We start from the raw sequence: 22,045 nt of genomic DNA, 5'->3' as shown, positions 1-22,045 counted from the left end.
GTTTTGCCAAGACAGACATATCCATTCCCTAGACTTGGGTGTAACAAAATACCCCGCTAATGAAGAGGATCATAATCTTATTATTAGGCCCAACCTACAACAGGATGTCATTCAAGAGAAAGCTAGAATATGCCCTAGTTTAGGAAGTTGCACAGTATGCTTCGCTTTTGATTTAATGAGCTGTGATCGTGGTTATTTTCAGTGGTATCTATGCCCGTTATTTTTTGTTTAAGACCTGATTGTTAACGGCAGAAATTGACAGGAAGGAAGAATTTGGGCTTAAGAAAATAAATAAAWAAAAAATGTGTCTCTAGGATTCATTCACTAACCATATGGCAGCAAAGTGCCCATCAGGATCAGATTTTTCTGTGATTTTGCATTGCTTGGCAATGTTTTATAAGCTATTGGTCATGTCAGCATCAGGCTTTGGAAAAATGAGAAATTACAAAGGATTTTGCATTTTTGAGCAGGGCGCAGAGGAGAGGCAAGTGCAGGATGTCGAAGGATGGGAAGAGTGTGTTTCGATTCCTGCCCRGCCTCTGCCGTCAGGAGCCCAGAAAGTTTAAGATATGTCAGTARAGGGTCAGACCATCGTGCCAGACGGTGAGGAATTCAACAGTGTGGCCCCGAGCACCGTGGCTGCTGGCTGGCCTGGGTGGCAGGGAGCAGCTTCAAGCAGGGTCATCAAAACTGCTGCAGCCTTGTGCCACCAACACAGATGCGTTAAGAGAAAAGTCTGCTCCAGCATCAAATCTAGGCAGGTTTAACCACAGGAAAGCAAGGATGGACTAATCAAGCTCCTAACAGGTCTTAATATCGCTGGCAGCACCAGCACATACTTCATCCATCTTGGTGTCTTCTGTAGGGCCAGRCTTTGGAGGAAGACAGGAAGAGACGGACAGCAAACCAGGGGAAGACTATGTGAGCATGGAAGATAAATCCCTCCCTGAGGGAGCTGCTGACCAGAAGCACCAAAGCAGATAATTTGGTACAAAAATACCAAAACCTCGATAAACAACAACAACTTCCTCTTGGCCTTGGGGTTTCTGAAAGATTTTGAAAGCTTTTCTGAACGTTTCAGAGGCACTTCAGTCGATCTTTGACAATATTAGCACCAAAAGTGCCCCATACTATTTATTTCCCACCTTCGAAGCACACACGTGGCCACACGTGTGCGCACCCAGGGCATGCACACCGTGCATGCAGGGAGCAGTGCAAACACACAGTGTGCACATACACTCATATACACACACACGGCATAAATAGTTGTAGCCTTGAATTCAACCTTCCTATCTCAGATGTCAGCATGAGTAAGTGGATTATAAACATTTGTCTCTTGTGACCTGAATGCCCCTGTGACTTGACCATATTTTAGATGCTTAAAAACTGAGCACTTGGAGTAGTGGGGAAATGGGAGAGATTCCGGGGATAGGGGCCACCTCAGAGTGGCTCKAAGATGTCAGCTTTGTGGTGACCATTCCAAAGGAAACAGAGGAAATGGCACCCGCRCTTTGTCTGTGCTGAGCCTGACCCAGGCCTGGCCTCTGGGCTCCATGTCCAGATTATGTGCACCGCTCATYGGGGATGGGCTGCCGGGAGAGCAGCTCCGTCTGTGCCACGCGGCGAGGCATTTTACAAAGTCCTTGTCAGCTCCAGCCTCAGCCCACATGCCCAGAGCGGATTCCCATGGCAAATGGCAAAAGTACAAAACTTTTCATTTTCAAACCCTGCTCGGCTCTAAAAGCCGCTCTTTACGGGCGCCCTTGGGGTCTCACGGCGGGGGGGCAAAGGGGCCAAATGTGCCGGGCCTGGCCGGGGCCGGGGCGGTGCTGTCCGGCTCGGGGCTGGGCCGGGCTGGGCCGGGCTGGGCTGGGTCGGAGCGGTGCTGCTGGGGCCGGCCCGGCCTGGGCTGGGTCGGGGCGGTGCCGCCGGGGCTGGGCCGGGCTGGGCCGGGCTGGGCCGGGCCGGCTCGGGGCAGTGCCGCCCGGGCCGGGCCGGGCTGGGCTGGGTCGGGGCGGTGCCGCCGGGGCCGGGCCGGGCTGGGCTGGGTCGGGGCGGTGCCGCCGGGGCTGGGCTGGGCTGGGCCGGGCTGGGCCGGGCCGGGTCGGGGCAGTGCCGCCCGGGCCGGGCCGGGCTGGGCTGGGTCGGGGCGGTGCCGCCGGGGCCGGGCCGGGCTGGGCTGGGTCGGGGCGGTGCCGCCGGGGCCGGGCCGGGCCTGGCCGGGCCGGGGCGGTGCTGTCCGGCTCGGGGCGGTGCTGCTGGGGCCGGGCCGGGAGGGCGCAGGCCGGGGCAGCTCTCCCTGCAGCCGCAGCCATGGCCGAGAGCTCCGAGAAGGTGCCCATCGCCCGCGCCGGGCCCCACGACGTGGAGCAGGACCTGCCGCCCGTGAGTGCTGCCGGCAGCGCCGGGCCGGGACACGGCACCGGCTGCTGGGCACGCACTGGGGCGGAGTGGGTCGCGCTGCGCTGGGCGGATCGGGACGGGACGAGCCGGGCCGGGATGATGCGGGACGGAGAGGGTCTTGCGGGGAGGTGTCGGGTCGTGGCATCGGGATTGGGTTGGTTGGGTCACGACGGATTGGGGTAAATCAGGTCGGGACAGTAGCGACCAGACTGGGTCAGAATGGAACGGTCGGGCCGGACAGGACGGGGATCGCGGGCTCCAGACCGGACGGGTCGGGCCGGGTTCAGTCAGATTGGGACGCTATCRACCGGGTCGGGCCCGGGTCAGGATGGGATGGTCGGGCCAGACAGGATCGAGGTTCGGGACTGGATGGGTCGACTCGGGTCAGGTCGGGCCGGACCGGGCGAGGGTCGCGGGCTCCACACTGGACGGGTCGGGTCGGGCTGGGATAAGTCAGGTCGGAACAGGTCGGGCCGGGGCGGACGGCTGGGCTCGGGAGCTCGAAGCGGCGCCGCGGGAGCGGGTCGGGTCGGGTCGGGTCGGTTCGGTTCGGGCGGCCCCGGGCCGGCTCGCAGCGCTGTCCCCGCAGGCGTACGCGGCGGCGGCGGCGGCCCCCGGCCCGGGGCGGCTGCTGAGGGCGGGCGCGGCCGTGCTCATCGCCGGGGCCCTCCTGCTCCTGGCCGGGGCCATCGGCGCCTTCTACTTCTGGAAAGCGACGGAGCGGCAGGTGAGCGGCGCCGGGCACAGTGGGGACGCCTTGGAGCTCCAGCGAGGGAGAGTTTCGGGGGCTGCTAGAGCCTAGACAGGCGCAGGCCTCTTTCCCAGAAACTCGTCTTAGGGAGAACGATAAAGAGTTCTTTATTTTTTTTTTCCCCATCTATCCCATTAAAAAATATATATTTATCGTTGTTGGACATTCAGAAGGTGCCTCCTGGAAGCACACGTGTTAAAGCAAGGAAAACGTATCTCTGAGCACACAGACAGACGCTACATTGATTTTTTGCTCACCAATTTGTGAAGAACTCAAAGCCCCAGTTACTCCCTAGGGATTCACATCCTGGGCAAACTCCAGCTGTCAGGACAGAAAAGCATTGAAGTATATAAATTCCTTCTTCACATCATCTGCATTCTTGGTCCAGATCCTACTTGGACTCTTAAATATATAATTCTATATTTAACCCATTTATAGSTATGATTATTTTACTCCTTAGTGGTTTCTATGACTGTGCTTACACAGTTATGGTTAGAAGCTGCAAAATAGTGTTTAAAGTTGTGATAAGTTTTAATATTTACATTTCTGGGGTACGTGAAAAATCCAGCATGTAAAGAACAAAACGGAGAAGCTGCAGCTCAAGAATCAAACTTCAGAGATGTTATAAGCACTAGGTTGTGTTTCTATCAACTTCTCTTTATGCTGACGAAAGATTTTGTTTTTTAAGCAAGATTGTGCACATTTGAATTTAACTTGATYCCAAGTGGAATTAATATCACTGAATTTATCTTGGAACAAGCTGAACAAGCTCCATAGAGTCTCCAGCCACCCTCCAGTTAATATCAAGGAGAGCTTTGTGCAAATCGCAGCAGAAGTTTCAACCTGGAAAAAGGGAAAAAGAAAAAATATATATAAAACAGAAAAAGCACATGTGCATGTAGGAATAACTCAGATAATCACAGAGAAAGTATTAAGTTTTACATGAAAAAGATAAGACACTGACTTCCAGGATGTGCCATGAGAGTCATCTGCATCTCTCGGCTTTTGGGAAGTGACAGGGAGGTGACCAGGTATCTGGGGCAGGAGGTGGCCCAGCCCCCTCACCACAGAGCTGTGGAGCTCAGGATAGAGATCCATTTTGTTCCTCCAGTCATCTGCATTTTGTTCTGCAACCTGAGTCATAATCATTGCCCTACAACCCTTTGTAAAATTAGATGCATTTTCTACATCTTACCAGGAGGTAAGTTGCTTTTTCCTGCACTGCAGGCTCTTCTTCCCTCTCAGAAATCTACTGATAAAGCTTTTACTCAAAAATCTCTCTTTTTTCTTTTTTTTTTTTTTAATATCATCTTTTTATGGTGTGGATGTTTTAAGTTGTCATTAAGCTTCAAAGCTGATCTCCAGGTGAAGACCAGGGTAGAGCTCAGTTATTTTTCCAGGCTGCCTTCAGATTCAAGGAGCTATAATTGACTTGTGAATTATTAGGAAGGGATTTTCTGCAACTATTTAGCATCATTTTTTTTTTTTTAAATAGCAGAACTTTAAATTCTCCTGTAACTGACAGGGCTAACAAAGTCTTATCTCTAGTTTGGCCCCTAGAAGAGTAGTGATGAAACACCATACATGTGGGACTCATTTGATGTACCATATTCATCAGGAATCATAGTGAAGAATATGGGACTGAATCAGTGTAATTGAAGAACGATAATTCTTTAGCACCTTAGACTTTCTTAAGCAAAGGTGAGAGAAGAAGAATTCATCTCTAGGTCTTACTGTAAGTTTTTTAAGACCACAAGTTAACTGTTTGTGTAGTACTTCTAGCAGAACTGCATGAGAAAATTGGAAAAAAAACCTCTGTAGATCACAGTTGTCCAGCAGTTACAGACCATGCTGTACTTGCCTTACTGAAAATAGAGTAAGAGCAAATATTCTGACAAAAAGGACACGAGAAGTCTATATCCAGCTTAAACAAAGTTCACCTTCATTGCAAGCTGTGACTCATGTTAGCTTTCAGGAAGGACCCATTTTCCAGCACCTCACCAGAACATACTGATAAATAAACAGGGMTTGGCCTCCTTCAGAGCGAGATGTTCGCTCCTGTGTAAGTAGTGATTCCCAAAGTACAACCCAAGGGTTCTTGTCCGGGTTAGCTTGTATGTAGAAGCACCCCACAYTGCTTTTGTGGAAGTAAGACTAAAGAGAAAAATAACAACTGTGCTCAGCCCGTGGGATCAGAGGGTAGATCAGGTGGGGAGGGACCTCAGGAGGTTTCTAGTCCAACCGTCTGCTCAATGCAAGGTCAGAGCAGGTTGTTCAGGGCTTTATCCAACCAGAATGGTGTTGCATCCTCTGAGGGTGGTGAGTGCAGAGCCTCTCTGGGCTACCTGCTCCACTGCTGGGCTGTTCCAATGATGAGTGTCTTGATTAGTGTTGCCTTGATTACAAGAGGATTATCAAGTACCTACAGAAATATGAGTAAAAGTTAGGAATAGGGATATCACAGTCAGATGGCCATATCGCCTACTCTGAGAGGAAGGCAATGCACTATTAAAATGTGCTACTGCTCTTTTACTGATTCCAGGTTTACAATGTTCACTATACCATGAGTATCAATGGAAAAGTACAAGACGGATCGATGGAAATAGATGCTGGAAACAACTTAGAGACATTCAAAACAGGAAGTGGGAGTGAAGAGGCCATTGAAGTTCATGATTTCCAGATTGTAAGTACAGCCAACCTGGTCTTGCATATAACACGGCCAGTGTTGGACTTAACAGACACGCTGCGCTGTCTCTCAGCTTATCTCCCCTGTTCATGCTCAGGCTCCAGTTCCACAGCTATCCACATAAGCATCCATGTGCTCCTAGCTTTCTTTCACAGTGAGCCAAACAGTTTCCTCCAAAACAAAATCTAAGCGCCTTTTGGAGACGGTTCATCCCAGGGACCACTCCAGGAAAGAGTATGGATTAGATCACACGAGCTTTGGCTCTTCGTAACACTTTGCACTTCTAAAACATCAAATAGAGCTGCAACATTTACCCTTGAGATCACTCTCGAAGAACATCCTGGCAGTCAGCCTATGACACAGTCCTTCCATTATTTCATATGATTTGAACTGAAAAAAAAAACCCCAAAAAACCCCAAAAAACCCCTCCTTTCCCCGAAATGTTACCATTTTAGGAGGACAGGGCCAACATGTCAAGCCAAGTAGAGATGGGGAAGAAGCTGCTATAGAGCCCAGGTATGTCCTTGGTCTCTGCCAGACAAAGTAACACAGTATTACAGTAGTAATACCAAGGATCCTATAACTGCTGCTCTCAGGCGCGTAGTGCTCAACTTCATAAGATTTAAGAGAAAACCTTCTGTAAGCAGCACCTTAAGAAGGTGCACCATATAAAGGGCACCATGGGCTACTGGGCTGCCTTGCCTTCGTGGGGAGCCTTTGCTGATCTCCAGTGGAGAGGAGATTCAGCTCCCGGGCTTCTCCACCAGGACAAGCGACTCACRCCCAGAGACCCAGGCCCCCAGTTTCCTGGGAGCTGCCGTTCAGATCTTCCCGAAATTCTGGCCCCCATCGCCATAGCAACGTCATGAGCGGYTGAATGACGACACGGAGGATGAGCTCTTAGCGCTGGCCTTCCCTGCTCCGCATCCGCACAAAGGCACCGGCTGCCGGGAGCTCCCGCCTCCCGCCTCCGTGTATCCTGCTGCCCAGAGCAACCTGGCGCATCCCGGCTGCACGYGGGTCCCAGGACCTCCCAGAGCCGCTGCCTGCTTGTAGTTGCAGAGGGCCGGAATCAGGCTAAGAGAGAGCAAAGCGGTGCTGCCAGCCCGATGCTGAGCCAAGAAGGAACATAAACTAGAGAAAAAAGAAGATGCTCTTTCAAAGGGTGAGTCTTCAGAGTCGCAGCTTGGGATGAGCTGGCCTGCATGATTGCATGGTCACTACAGACTTGGTTTTGGCAACACTTGGTGGCTGCCAGCACGCTCAGTGAGCCATGCATCCCACATCCCTGCATCGCCCTCCCTCAAGCACCCATTGCTGTACACGGCCCACCTCTCCTGCTGGCTTAGAGACAGAGCTGCTTCATTTTGGCAGAGGTCTGTGGCCAACTGCACTGGAGCTACGTGAGCGTGAGCAGTTGCCGCCTCCTGTGCACGCTGAACCGCACTGGATGCTGAATGCACCCATGAGGTCTGCCCAAGACCTCATGCAGGATTCACAGGAGACTCGTGCCCCTCTGGCCTGGCAGAAGACTCTAGCGCATCAAATGGCGCCAGATACTTGTATCGAGGTGGCTGAATGGAGCCATGAAACCCTACGAAAGACACACAACCTTTGCTGCCTACAACCAGGTGTCTAAATCCACCTTATAAAGAGAGCGTGCTCTTTTACCCRTGCCCAGAAAGTCAGGGCAGAAAGTGCAGGTGAGATTGCACCGCCTCGGTGTTGGGTGCAGAGGTGTCCCAGTGCGCTCAGGACACCAGCACGAGATCAGCAGAGGTGACACAGGACTTGCAGGAGACCTACACGCCTCTGGGGCAGCTAAGACACCCTCCTGCTTGCCTAAAACTAAACAACTGCATTTAAGCAGCTGCTTCTCACCCTCGTAGTCCAGATGAAGAAAGTTTCTGTATACATATAGATTCACACACCAAAGTCCCAGTCTTGAGTTCCCCCTGGCAGTCACAGGGATTTAAGTGTATAAATTGGACCAAGTTGCCCACATGCTTCTGAAAAAATCTGTGTAAAAGTGCCAAGGGTACAACACAGCCAGCTAACACAATTTTAAGGCTGCCTATATTCACTGCTAAGTTACAGTTCAAATCGTGTTAACTAATTCCTCAGCAGAGCTGCTCCAAGTAGCCTCAAGCTGGCATGGAGACACATATAAAAATCTCTCATTTTGCATAAATAAATGAAAACGTCTAAGGCCATTTGTCCAAAATTATAAAGCTAAAATTATGTTAGAAATACGCGTGATTGCATCTGTTTGTTTAGAAGATTCAACCTTCAATCTAAAAATTCAGTGGCGAGCAACACAGCTTGAGTGCTTTATTTGAAGCAATTGGGAGATAGAGGGCTGCACGTAACCAGAGGCTTTCTATTTTTGCAGGGCATAACTGGAATCCGTTTTGCTGAAGGAGAAAAATGTTACATCAAAGCTCAAGCAAAAGCTCACGTCCCTGAAGTTGATGCTATGACTAAAGAAAGCCTCACTTCTGATCTGGTAAGGGGCATTTTGTTTTTTTGAAGAAAAACAAAGCTCAGTAGAAACACTGATTTTAGAGGTTATTTAAATACAAATAAAAATGATTGATGAAAAACACTGAAGAAATCAGCTGCAGATGGTTGAGGGTTCATGGAGCAGTTCTAAGGGGTTCCCCAAAGGTAGGAGAAGCAAGACTGGTGCCGGGGGATGTATTTTAATACAGTGTCCCAGGGTAGAGCAGAAGTCTGCAGATGGGGGCCTGAGGGAAGCAGCAGGTCACATTCTCGTTGATCATTAGGAGCCCTGGGGATGAGAGAACCCACTGAGATGGGGCTGGGCATCAGGTTGTGAAGGGAGAGCACAGAGGGAATGGCTGCTTCAAGGCGTGCAGTGATGTGGGTGCAACACAACTTACATCAAACTCTTGAGCAGGAGCAGGGACTTCACCCACCCCCCAGGCCCTCTCAAATATTAAGCAAAGGGGAGGCATGGAAAGCATTGGAAAGATCCATCTAACTCAGAAGAAATAACATTAAGAAAAATACCCTCAGTGTTCACCTTCTTGCATCAGACTTCATTCTGGGCCATCGTGTTAACTCAAAATTTCATGAAAGGCACATCATGAACTTGTGCCCTGCAGCAGCAATGCTCAGCCAGACCTCGCCAAAAACTCTCCCTATCTCGCATTTGCAGAAAGCCTGTCCTTTTAGGTGTGCAGAGCCCGAGCTCCCCACAGGTCAGCCCCCTAAGCCTATCATTCATTAGGGAGCAGCGCCAGGGGCTCGAGTGCAGCCCCACACATTGCAGAGCAGATCCTGGCACAGGGCCGCAGCCGCCAGAGGAGACTGCAGGGGACGGATTTACAACTCCTGTTTTGCTCCAGAACAAAAGCTGGAAAACGTTTAGCTGGAAGAGAGGCATGGTTAAGGCAAGAGTGTGCACGGGGAGGCCAGGGCCGCGCGCTGCTCCCGGGATCCGAGCACTGCAGAGCYGAGCGCTGGATCCAGGGATGCTCCTCAGGCTCTACCTCAGCCCTTGGGTGTTTCTCACACAGGCAGCCTCACCCTGGCGGTGCCTGGGGACCTTGCTGCTCTCCCAGCTCTTTGCCTGGCAGTGACAGGACTCGGGTGCAAGCGCAGGGGCTCGGGGCCGCCAGCGCTGCGACCACCGCAGCGGCCCTGCCCGCTAAGAGCAGCACACGGTGTCACTTTAAAATAATGATAAGCGTGGYTAGGCTTTGCCCTGGCAGCAGATTTAATAAAGATTGATAAATCCTCTGACTTCGCGGCGGTGACAGGAAAGTTAAAACATCCTGTACGGATATCCAGATGTACAAATTCCTCGAGGTTTGCACTGAAGGCAGTGCTGGTTAATCCAGGTTTAAACAGTATTTGGGGCCTTTGAGTCAAATATGATAGCAGCCACATCAGGTCTGGTGGTACGTGCCACCCTGGTGCAACCCGGGCTTAGCAAGCTTGGGCTCTGCTGCATCTCCACAGAATGTGGGTTTTAATTGCTGAACATCTACTTAAAGGAAACAAAACCATAAAAACAAAGTCTTAAAATWAAAAWWAAAAARAAAAAAAAAARAAAAGAAAAAAGCAGCAGGAATCTAATGTAAAGCCTGCTGAAGCTGGTGGCATTTTCTTTTTGACAGCAATGGGTTCTTGCCCGAATCCCAGACACAGACCCAGATCTCTTCTACATGACCTCATTTTTCAGGACATGTGGACATCTTGACTTAATCAGCAATACTGCCTAGGCCTGGTGGTTTTCTTTTTTTTCTTTTTTTTTTTTCTCTCTTTCTTTTTTAATCTTTTAATAAGAAATTTAGTTTTAGTAACTTCAATAAGGATTTTAGTCACAATCCTGAAGCTGTTATCTTTCAAACAGTCAGAAGTTGTTTCTATTCTCCTATCAGGCTACAGTAAACATATTTCCTTTCTTGTTTTCTGTGTATTTTCACTTAAGATGCATTACATATAAGTGCTACAGTAAATTGTCCGCATCAAAGACAAAGCAGGCAGCACAATTTAATGCTGCCGTTGGAACATTAACCTCTCTGTTGCTTGATTTTTCTGATTAAATTACATCTGRCAAAGTAGTCTTTATTTTTCTAGTTACAGAAAGTTCTCTGATACATGTTTTTATGAAGAAGCATGCGTACGCTCTTCTCTTCCAACACATATTTAATCATAAGCAACACTGCCTATAAAATGGTTGATTAAAATAAAAGTCTGTAGATAGCCAGAGGTCTGTCTGCTCAGAAGTTAGGATGATTGCAAAGCAGAACAAAGGGATATTTATTTTTGAAAACTAGTTTCAATTACTTCTGATGCTGATAAAAGCTTAAGTGGAAGAATATATATAAAGAGCAGTTCTCACTAGACAGATTGGATAGTGCACTTAAATGACTGAGGCTCTCTCAAAAAAAAAAAAAATCAATAAACACATTAAAGGAACAACAACCTGACAGAATAAATTGATCTAGTCAGTTATTAACAAATCTTGATGACTTTTGTGGAAGCAATTTAGCGTTTAACTTTGAAATAATACTGGTTTTCATGATTCACCAGTTGGAGTTTTTCTAGTGTTTCGCTGTTGCTAAAGAATAGTTACACGTTTTATGTAAAATAATACTTTGAACTAACAACTTTAAAGAATCAATCACTGGCATTTTCCCACATTACTTTGAAGAGATGAACCAAAAACCTGCAGGGTACACTTCAAAAACGAAGGCTCCTTTAACTTGCACTTCAAGCTCTTGGTCAATTGAAATGCTTTCACTGAACAAGACCTTTAATCAGATCAGTTATGTTGACTTAAAACTGGAAGCTATAGTTCTCAAACTGTAACCTCCTCAAAAACCTGTGAACAAGATATAAATAGGTTCACAATAGAAAAATATCTTAGGAATACATGAAATGAGAGCAGAACATGACAAAAGGTTCAAGTCTTGTTTTTTAGCTAGCGTTTTGCATTGCAGTTTTGCTAAAGACAGTGAATCATCCTGGTTTCTGCCAGTGGAGCTTCTGGTGCTCTGGGCTGGATGAGCTTTGCCACCTCATGCAGCCCCTGCAACCACAGGCAACAGCAGCCTGGTAGATCAGGCAAAAGCTTTCCAAAAGAAACACCAGTGAAATCTCAGCCCCTCAAAAAAGCTGATGGTAGTTCTACCATTCATTTCAGAAGTGGGAGCAGTCACCCAAAACTTGGCTCACTACAAGCAGCTCACATCTGAGAAATAAAGCATTTGGTATTAGTTGCAGCTGACGATTACACAGTTTGCTGCTCAATAACTAAGAGCAAGCAGGCACATGACTGTTCACTGAACTAGCAAAGGATTTATGCTCTTCTATTTGCAGGAAGATGAAATCATGCCTGTTAAATTTGATGAAAACTCCCTTATCTGGGTGGCTGCAGACGAGCCGATCAAGGATAACAGTTTCCTAAGCCCCAAAATTCTAGAGCTTTGTGGAGATCTTCCAATTTTCTGGCTTCGCCCAACGTATCCCAAAGGTAAGATATCCTGTATTTGAGAAGTATATTATCCCTTCCTTCACTTAACTACTATCCCCAAACAAGAATTACCCCTGAGATCTGCACATCTAGGAAAACAGTATCCCTTGTCACAGCCCTCCTGGGTTGGTGTCACCTCTGCAGGCTGGAACTCAGCTCACATGTACCTAGGCATTTGGTCTTCAGCGCCTGCATTCCCTGATACAATTTGTACCACCCACCTGGGTGAGTTACCATGGGATGAATCATTTCCAAATGTCAGTAGGGACAAGACAACAGCTTAAACTATTCCCTTACAATTTTAAAGACAGCTAATATCAGCTGGAAGGAATCCCACAGCTGGCCAAGACCTGGGGAGCAGCAAGCTGCAGGCTGGGACCAAGGCTGTCCTGCTTCTCACCCTGCTCCTCCAGAGGCTTTTAGGGAAGTGGAAGGATGAGATGCTTTAGTTACAGGCAACCAGCAGATGAAGTTCCCGAGATCCCTGGGGCTGGCCCCGGCCAGAAGCATCGCTGCCATCCAGAGCCAAGCTCGGCATGGTATTTATTGGAGTTACCATGAAGAGGGCAACTCATCCAGGTGAATTCCAGGCCTGGAAAGGGAAAGGCTTGAAAAGACTTACTGCTTCTTGGTCCAGTTAATATTAAAATACTCAAAAAAGATAAAAAACAGTATCATTAGAGCACCTGGGGAAGCAAACTGCCAATATTTAATTTTTTTTTCCCCACGATCTTGCACATCCCTTTGGGCAAAAGAGCCCTTTAAAGCAATCCGGGAGCTGTTTCCACGAAGTTTTCCAGCTGCCTGCTTGGGAGCAGGGCACTGAGCGTGTCACAGCTGCTCTTTAAAASATGAGATGCATCTGAGTGCTCTTGCTAGCGCTGGCAACCGCTGCCGCGTTAACGTCATTGACCATGTGGTGAGTCAAGAAGCACCTCCTCACCGCACTTGCCTTCCAGGTCTGTTCTGCTTCAAGGGGAGGAGGAGGAAAAAAGACAATCTCACATCTCCTCAGAATGTGAAGAGCCTTTTTAAAATAAGAYCTTTTTAAAAACAAGACCTTTTCAGACCTTTTTAAAATAAAATGCTAGACAGTCTTTGAGCATAGAGAGGGATGTGTTAAAACTGTGATGATCTACCAGTGATTATTTCTTCAGCTAACCAAAGGGAAAGGAGAGAAATAAAGAGGAAAACACGCCAAACAGAAACAAACATTGATGGGGAGGAACTGGAAGCTGCTACTGAAGTAAATACCAAACCTACCACCACACAGCTGAGGTTAGAGCTCGATCACCAGTCTAATGAAACCAGGCCAATGGCACAAGAAAACGATCAGCTGCTTAATCCAGACAATCCATATAATGTAAGTATTTGCACTGTAACTCTTAGAGCTGTTATAGACGGTTAAAAGTGAAGTGGTTTTTTTAATTAATTTGTTTTAAATTTATATTTTTGCTCTTGCAGTTTTCCTCCAAAAATATAGGTTTGTAAAGCACTTGTATTGGTAAAACATTTCTAAAACATACAAGTTTATCCTCAATCTTCCCGTCTGTTTCTCAACCCTACTTTTTATTAGGCTTCAGCCTAAAACAAGAATATCCACTGGAAGGGGCAAGTTTAGAACAACTTGATGAAAAGCAACTTGATTCAAGTTGCTTTAAGGGTTCCAAACAAAAGTACAAGAGACTTGTACAAGAGACAAGTACAGTTGGAAAATAAATCAAAGTTTGTCCTGATCAGATAGTTGAGCCTGATCTTCTATTGACAAGCTTAATAGAAACATATTATTCACTCAAATGTAAATTAATATTAGGAGTGACAAAGTGGTGGTTACTGTCTGGTTTCAGAGATGAGGATTAGGCCAAATAAATCTCTTCTCCAAGTGATAGCTATGAGGGTAAAAGACTGTCTGATAATCAGTTCACAGAGCAGACATTGCCCAGAAACGTAGTGCAGGTGCAGGGGCGACTATTACAAAATTTGTCCTTGCTCTGACATGAAGCAGTCTACATAATCCCAGACTGGTTGAGGTTGGAAGGGACCTCTAGAGATCATCCAGTCCAACCCCCTGCTCCAGCAGGGACACCCAGAGAACGGGGCACAGGGTGGCATCCAGGTGGGTTTGGGAGATCTCCAGAGAAGGAGACTCCACAGCCTCCCTGGGCAGCCTGTKCCAGGGCTCTGTCACCTTCACAGGAAAGAAGTTCTCCCCATATAGAGATGGGGCTTCCTGTGTTTTAGCTTATACCCATTACTCCTTGTTGTGTTGCCAGCCACCACCACCACCACCACGAGTTTGGCCCCCTCCTCCCTACATTCTCCCCTCAAGTATTTGTATATATGGATCAGATCCCCTCTCAACCTTCTCTTCTCCAGGCTAAACAGACCCAGCTCGCTTAGTCTTTCCTCATCGGATAGATATTCCAGTCCCTTAATCACCTTTGTCGCTCCAGAAAAAGCAAAACCAGAAGAGCAGTCTCCCCTGCAATCCAACACCTTTGCAGGGCTGCAGGAAACGAACTGCACCATAAGCAACTWCCAGTCTACTGCACCAGACATTTTATATCCATTGCTGGGTATTTTAATAGAACATTTTCACAAGATAAATGGCTCCTGCTTTGGAAATAAGTCCCAGCTCTGACTTGACATTTATGCAACAGCAGGAGATCATTATCTGGTGACAGCATTCTACCGAGTTGACATCCCTTAATTAAACTTAAATTAAGCACTCCAAATAAAGTGGATCTAAATTGACTTTCTCATGAACTCAGTAAAATAGCAGCAGCCCTAGGAATGAACATCTATTCACATCTATTACCTTTAAGTCTATGGGGTCCAAGCCACCTTTTTCCCCTGGAGAGCAGCGGGCGCTGCCGTTCCACCCGTGCAGCCAGGAGGCTCCCACGCAAGTCAAGAACATTGAGCTGGATACGCTCCCTGGACTGCCCTTAGGCTGCAGAGCAAGATTCACTTCCATTAACCTCCGTTATTGCAGAGATGTCCGTATCTAAGCTTTCTCAGAGGCTGATTCATCCCATTTAAAAGCACATGAAATTATATTGCAGGGCTATCCTTCAGGATGAAAGCCGTCACCCCTAGCGCTGCTTGTTTCTCTTCACCCACTATAAAGGGAGCCCAGACAACGTTCACATGGGCAGTATCCAAGTTCAAGGAAGAGAAATCCCATCCCAAGAGAAGCGACACCCTCCCTGCTATCAGCACTGGCTGCGGGTTGTTAAAGGCCTGAACGAAGCAGCCAGCACTAGCGTCTGCCACAGAATCACAGATCACAGAATCACAGGATCGTTGAGGTTGGAAGGGACCTCTAGAGATCATCTAGTCCAACCCCCTGCTCCAGCAGGGACACCCAGAGCACGGGGCACAGGGCAGCATCCAGGCGGGTTTGGGAGATCTCCAGAGAAGGAGACTCCACAGCCTCCAGGCCACGAGCCTGGAAAATCAACTGCACCCGCTGCACCTCACATTTTCAATGCACTGTTGGTTTTGAATTAAAAGCACCCAGGAAAGAGCTCTGACATTTGCTCTTTSCTGCTACTCCTGAGATAGCACCAATAGAAAAAGAACCAATTGGTTTCAAGAAGCAGAATATTCATTTTTGTACCCAGAAAGTAAAAGAATTTTTAAGTGATAGGACAGTAGMAGGAGCCTGGCTTTACGTATTCTATATATGCCCTGCTCTATATGCAGCTCCTTACTGTCTAATGCTGCACAGCCAGAAATATCACTGTGCGCAAGGCAACTAAGTGGAGGGGAAGGAGGAGAAAAGATAAATGAAGGACAAAAGAAAAAATATCCTCAACATTTTGAATTTAAATGAAGTACAGAATAGCAGCTTAAGAATAGATAGCTGAGAACACATTAAAAGCTTTAAAAATATTAAAAACTAAGATGAAAAATATTGTGCAAGCTCCAAACACAGTCATCTGCGTAAACACTCCAGAGAACTGTCTGTGTTTTCTCCCCTCCTCACTGATTTCTACACCTTGGAGTTTACTGCTGCTGGATCGGCTCAARGGAGGGAGTGAAGAGGAGGGGGCCGGCCTCTTTTCAGTGGTGACCAGTGATAGCACTAGAGGAAASGRCCACAAACTGAAGCACCAGAAGTTCCACAGGAACTTAGGAAAACATTTCTTRACAGTGAGGGCGACAGAGCCCTGGAACAGGCTGCCCAGAGAGGTTGTGGAGTCTCCTTCTCTGGAGATCTCTAAAACCCACCTGGATGCAGCCCTGTGCCCCRTGCTCTGGGTGTCCCTGCGTGTGCACGGCAGTTGGACTAGATGACCTCTGAGGTCCCTTCCAACCTTAAGCATTCTTTGATTTTATGATCTTTTACAAGGACCATAGAAAAGAAGAATCAAGTTAGAGCACCCTGATGTTTCTTTCTGTTGTACGCAGGTGACTCCCGCACCTCCACACATCTGCCAGACAGAGCAAGTTGGGCAGGAGCAGCATTTCCCATTTTACCCTTGGTAGCGTTAGCAGGAGCGCGGGAGCACAGGGATAACTGTCCATTTTTCACGTTTCAGCAGCTGGAAGGGGAAGGGACGGCTTTCGACCCCATGCTGGACCACCTGGGCGTGTGCTGCATCGAGTGCCGCCGCAGCTACACGCAGTGCCAGCGGGTCTGCGAGCCGCTCCTGGGCTACGAGCCCTGGCCCTACAACTACCGGGGCTGCCGCAGCGCCTGCCGCCTCATCATGCCCTGCAGCTGGTGGGTCGCCCGCATCATGGGCGTTGTGTGAGGCGGGCCGCTCGGAGCCGCGGCCGACGGAGCGGGAGCGCGACGGCGGCCAGCTGAGGAGGGAGCAAAGCGGCGCTGCCCGGCCTGGGGTTGCGGTCTGCGYGCGTCCAATGTGCCCAAAGCGAGGGCAGTTGTTCCAACTGTAAATAAAAAAAACTTACATTAGCTTTACAGGTGGCACGTGTGCTTACTGAATTGTAAAAAGATGCACCCAAAAGAGGGGATGCTAACCTTGCTCACTAGCTCATTTCCGCAGTGTAGTTGCTTGCTTGTAAACGTGGAGTCCTTCATAGCAAATCCCTCTCTGAGCTACATGTGAGAATTTATGTCGGATTAGGGAACCAGCTGAACTTGTGCGCTCGGGAGCACCTTTCATCCATGCAGCCTGCTGAAATAAATCACAGCGTGCTCCCCRTTGCTGCTCGCAGGGCTGCCGGGTCATTACCAAGGGTTAGAGCCCAATTACAGCAGAGCTTTCCCACAAAGCTAACGCAGGGCACAGCAGAGAGGGCACGTTGTGTTGGGAGCAAAAATAAACGGCACCGAGGGGGGGCTGCACAGCAGAACGTGCCTGGCCRGGGGGGCAAAATCCTTTGCACGGCCAGACATCAAAGTCAGCCCCACATCAAGGRTCTTGTGTCCACGTCACCGCTGTCGTGTCCAACAAGTATCTGCTGCCCAGCTGCTRTGGCAGGGGTATTTACATGCAGCTGTAGACCTAAAAGCTTCAAGACACTTCAGAGTCTGCAAGAGTCCATGTATTTATAAATCCTGGAAGCAGAGGCTGTTGACACAAGGTTACAACCTCCTCTTTATTCCACATGGATAGCAGCCGTCCAGGCTAGCTCCATTAGTCTGAAGTCAACCTCGCTTCCCCACAAGAGAAACTGCTCACCAGTAAGAAAAGGAAAGGTTTATAACCTCCCCGCTGCTGCTTTGGCAAACTCTGCAATTACTGGAATTGATCCCATTAAGTCCAAAGAAGGTGCTGAGCCGAAACACTCACAAAGGTGGAAAACTTAGGACTTGGAGTCTTGAAAAAGAAAAATGCAGGTGTCCTTATACTGCCTTCTTCCATACCACATACCATACACCTAGCACTGCACCATTATTCTGGGTCACCCACATGAACTTCATAACCAGAGTGACCTAATTTCTCCCCAAAGTTAACTTTCTGGAGCATTTGTTTTTGTAACTAAACAACCCGAGATGCTGCAAGCCTGGTAGTGTTATTAATACTGCGTGACACACACGAAGAACAATTAATTTCACATAATCGAGCTTCAAAAAAAAGCCTTATKTGGAATGCTAAACTGCGTATCTATAAAGTGGAGTGTTAAACAAGAAGAGGATGAGCATAGAATTCGGTAATTTTGTTCCATCATTATTACCTTTAATATAACCTTCACCTTCCCTTAGTCTGAGGAAGACTTGTTTTGAAAGATTTAAATTGAAAACTTCTTAAAATAGGATTTCAAGGCCTGAAAAATTTGAGGTTTTGCTTTTAGAAAAAAGAAAGTTACCTTGATTATCATGTTGTTTTAGAAGCACATCACTGATATGCTTAGAAAAACCTTTTTTTTTTTTTTTTTTAAACTGCAGATTAAACAAATACATAAAAAAAATGCTCTTTGTGCTTCTTTCAAACCCAGTTAAGTGCAGCAGTACCTATAAGGGCATGCTCAAGAACTGTCTGGAGGGGAAAACAAGATTAGTAAGTGCAACACTTGAGGTGAGGGGAAGAGCTGTGTGTGCATTAACATGAGAGGCAGTRTCAGGTTAGCCCTGCCATCCTGAGAGGGCACCTGACACGCTCCTCCCCAGCTCCTCAATAAAACACATTCCTTAGAAGACAGAAACAAGGATCCTGCAGGTTATGTCTATGTAGTCTTAACAGCACTGACCCTGCCTGGAAAAAGCTTTCATCAGCTTCTCCCTATAGGCAGGGACGGGTAAGCAGGGAAGCCTGCCCTGCTCATGGATGCWTTAAACACTAACACATACTCTGGACGTGCAAAGAACATGCAGGGACAACAAAAAGCAACTTTCAAGACATACGTGCATGATATTTGGAAAGTCTGGGTAACTGTAAGAGGAGGAAATACTCATCCCAATGTAAAAATTATGGGAATTACAGTTCTGTATTGAGTGTACATTTTATCACTTTTCCAAAAGCTATGCACCCAGATACCTTCTCCTCCCCGTATTTCAGCTAATCTATTTTTACCTGTGTATTTTGCTCCAATACAAAAAGCTGAACAAAACGCTCTCTTGCTGAGGTTATAGAGAGCTGTTTAAGTGCAACATCTAATTTCTACAAAAAAGCTCTCAGGCAATGAATAAGACCAATGATCCAAAAGCAGATTGGGAGATGGGCAAAGAACTTGGTTATTTATTTTGTAAGGATGACAGATAAAGCAGTTTTCACCGCAGTGGAAGCTCAGACTACAATTCAGCCAAGTACCCACATCAATCCTATTCAATATTGTATAGCATTTACTTCTTTCAGGAAAAACAATGTGGAAGATAAGCCCCCCCTGCACACACACCACAAAAATAAACCTTGCATACTGAGCAGCTTGCAACATACGCATGTGGAAAGGAAAACCAGGTTTCTGGAAAACCAGGATTTCTGACCTGTCACGGTTCGTGGGGGAGGCTCCTTGGTCTGACCCTGCCCTAACAAACACAAGTTCAAGCCCTTTCTTCGGCTGCAGTTTAGGGGAGAAGGGAGGAAAGAGGAAAGTGTTTTTACCAAAAGTGTTTCCTTGCCAAAGATGGGGCTGTGCTAGAGCACTGTAATTCAACCACCCTTAAAGCTAAATTACTCATATGAATGGATGCTAAGAGGATTAGGATGGCAGAGAAGATTAGAGTGAAAAAGAGCGAGAAATTTCAGGCTGGTGGAAAAAAGCAGGAAAACAGGCAGCAAATCCACAAAGCTGGGGGGCGGGAGGGGGACCCACACGGCAGGTGGTTGGAGGGCAGCAGGAGTCTGCCTGTTTTCCCTATCTATAATGCACCCCGCTCTCCACTCACCAAAAGGAACTCAAGTCTCTCCCTTCCTCCTTTTTAGCGAGAGGATCCTTCTCCAACTGCTTCTGCATTAAATCTGCATTAAACAAAATAAAATAAAATAAATAATAAAAAGAGATGCTCAGTGGGAGGTGGTGGGAGGGAGCATCTGTCTTCTGCCCCTATATAATACTTCAGCCCTGCTACAACATGCATAAATTGAAAGGAAATCTGGGGCGGATAATAAACTAATCGCATGTTCCATATGCTTCGAAGATGTAAAGCAGCATAAAACAACTGTACTTGGCAAGCAATGGATTGCCCAGGGAAGAGTCTCCCACGATTTGCACCGCAGGGATAGACAGAAACACTGTTCCAAAAGGGCACAAGAGACTGAACTGGTTACAGGGACTATCTTTTGAGCTAGAGAGGCTCAGGTGGGCTTTTAAAAGCACTTTGGTACATATAGCAAAGAGGTGTCCACACACAACAGTCAGGCATTTTCTATGATGACCAAAACAGCGGCAGAAAGTAAGACTCGGGTGGTACAACATCACCTGTTAGACAGCAGATCTGCCTCCCTGTTCATGTACTTGTAATTTGTGAAAACACATAGGTCTTCTAGTAAGTAGCACCTATAGAGGACTAAAAGGCATTGATAAAATTCAGATTTTTAAATGCAAGCAAAATATGGTTTTCTTTGCTCAAAAGAAGACATAAAGATGTGAAGTAAAGTAGATCACCCCTCTGTGCAGCCTGTGTTGCAGCAACCACCACCACCCGTGGTGCTGAGGAAGCTGCCTGGGCGCCCCCAGCCTCGTCCTTCCCGCACACCCTCTGCGCTCCCCACTACCCTGCCCTCCACCTTCACCACCTACAGCCTCTGGAAACACTGGGTGTTATGGATTTTGTCACGGATGGAATGGACTGTTCACAAAGCAACTTTTCCCAGCTTTACCGAAAAGCCTTACCTGATGTGTGCATTAAAAAAATGGTTGCAATACAAGACCTGCCATTACTGATTTACTTAGTTTTTAAGGTGWGCTACGTATACACACACACACAGATTGCCCATCTGTGCTCAGAAACACACTGTGTTGTGTTCAGACCCACATCCTTAGCTCCCAGATTGAGATGGACAGGGAGGCCTCCCACTCGATCGCGACGAGTTTGGCCTGAAGCTCAAGCATTATATTTGCATTACATATGCCTCAAGAGTACATAAGTACCAATGCATTTTATTTTGCTTTTTGCCTTAAGCTAAGCGAGTTGAATCCCAACACAGTGAGAAAAGTACCCACTTAAAACCAAAATATATTGTGCTCATCTGACAAAATATTCCCATGGACTTCCTGTAGAAGTGAAAGTAGATAAAGGAATTCATACTATGCTCTTTATATTAAGTAAGAAAAATTTGATTGGCAGAAAACATCCCCAAATTACTTCTTCATTTCTATTGAAGAGACTTTTATCCAGGCTTTTCCCACAGCAAGTCTTTTCTAAGCACCAGCAAGTGCCCTGAATGACACTTACAAAGCAGGCCTGGCCAAGAGACAAAAAAAATGCACCTCATGAAAAAGGTTGAGCTCAGGCATTTGTCTTCATTCTACCTTAGACTGGAAGTCCCTGTTTCAAATCAAGCCCACTTGGATGTTAACATCCCATAAAAATGGGAAGGGCTCTAGATACTGAGCTAGTAGCTATCAGGATTCCCTGCGGGGCAGGCAATTCCCTACTGAAGCCAAGGCACATTCACTCACATATGCCACAAGAAAACTCTTGAGAAGCTTCCCCAGGAAGAGGCATTTCTCTGTAAGAAGCAGAGATAAGGCGCAACTTCCACACATTTCCCAAGCTCAATCCATCTCCCATTAGCCTACTCAGAGATCAGGACAACACTCCATTCTCAAGGGCATCAAATGCAAACTTCAGAAAACATGAATCAGTCCTGAAGCTGGAGGTGATTTGGAAAGGAATCCCTGCCAAGCTTGTGCTGTGGGATCATCACGATGCGGGTGCATGAGGAAACTGCCGGATTGTCACGRCTGCAGCTGGGATCTGCAGCTGCCAAGCAGGGCGATCTCAAGCCGTCGCTGCAGCGAACACCCGAACACAGAGGCTCTCCCCAGAGCCGTGCGAGACTCAAGTCTCAGCGCTACTACGCACACGTGCTAACAGCACCAGGAAAAATACACTGCCTTTCTGCAGCATTGTAGTAAAACCCAAATTCCTATTTCTCCACAGATGGGAAATACATCCTCTCCTCCTCCTYCTCCCAAAATTAGTTTCAGAGGAGGAGCTTTCCCACACATTTATTGCTTTATCATGTGCAGACTTGACAATTTTTTCCTACTAGAAGATCTGCTCTAATTGCCCTTTTACCTCAACTAACACATTTAATTTACAGTTTACTCATTAATT

At 47.3% G+C, this 22,045-nt stretch overlaps 1 protein-coding gene across 1 annotated transcript; it reads left to right on the top strand.

The window, feature by feature from the left end:
* Positions 1-2,313: 2,313 nt before the first annotated feature.
* CNMD (chondromodulin) lies at positions 2,314-16,610 on the top strand. Its single transcript, XM_026034506.1, has 7 exons — positions 2,314-2,385; positions 2,993-3,130; positions 5,697-5,837; positions 8,233-8,346; positions 11,694-11,847; positions 13,005-13,210; positions 16,395-16,610. Exons 1-7 carry the CDS (start codon positions 2,314-2,316, stop codon positions 16,608-16,610), a joined length of 1,041 nt encoding a protein of 346 aa, XP_025890291.1.
* Positions 16,611-22,045: the final 5,435 nt, after the last annotated feature.

Source organism: Nothoprocta perdicaria, unplaced genomic scaffold (genome assembly GCF_003342845.1).
Source record: "Nothoprocta perdicaria isolate Ctin4 unplaced genomic scaffold, notPer1 scaffold_145, whole genome shotgun sequence".
In the NCBI taxonomy this organism is placed as follows: domain Eukaryota; kingdom Metazoa; phylum Chordata; class Aves; order Tinamiformes; family Tinamidae; genus Nothoprocta; species Nothoprocta perdicaria.
The sequence above is the reverse complement of the archived record's forward strand: the minus strand, read 5'-3'. Positions and strand labels throughout refer to the sequence as shown.

Coding starts and splice junctions, on each gene's coding strand:
- CNMD (XM_026034506.1), top strand. CDS start 2,314: ATGGCCGAGAGCTCCGAGAAGGTGCCCATCGCCCGCGCCGGGCCCCAC. Junction 2,386..2,992: donor TGGAGCAGGACCTGCCGCCC/GTGAGTGCTGCC, acceptor CTGTCCCCGCAG/GCGTACGCGGCGGCGGCGGC. Junction 3,131..5,696: donor GGAAAGCGACGGAGCGGCAG/GTGAGCGGCGCC, acceptor TACTGATTCCAG/GTTTACAATGTTCACTATAC.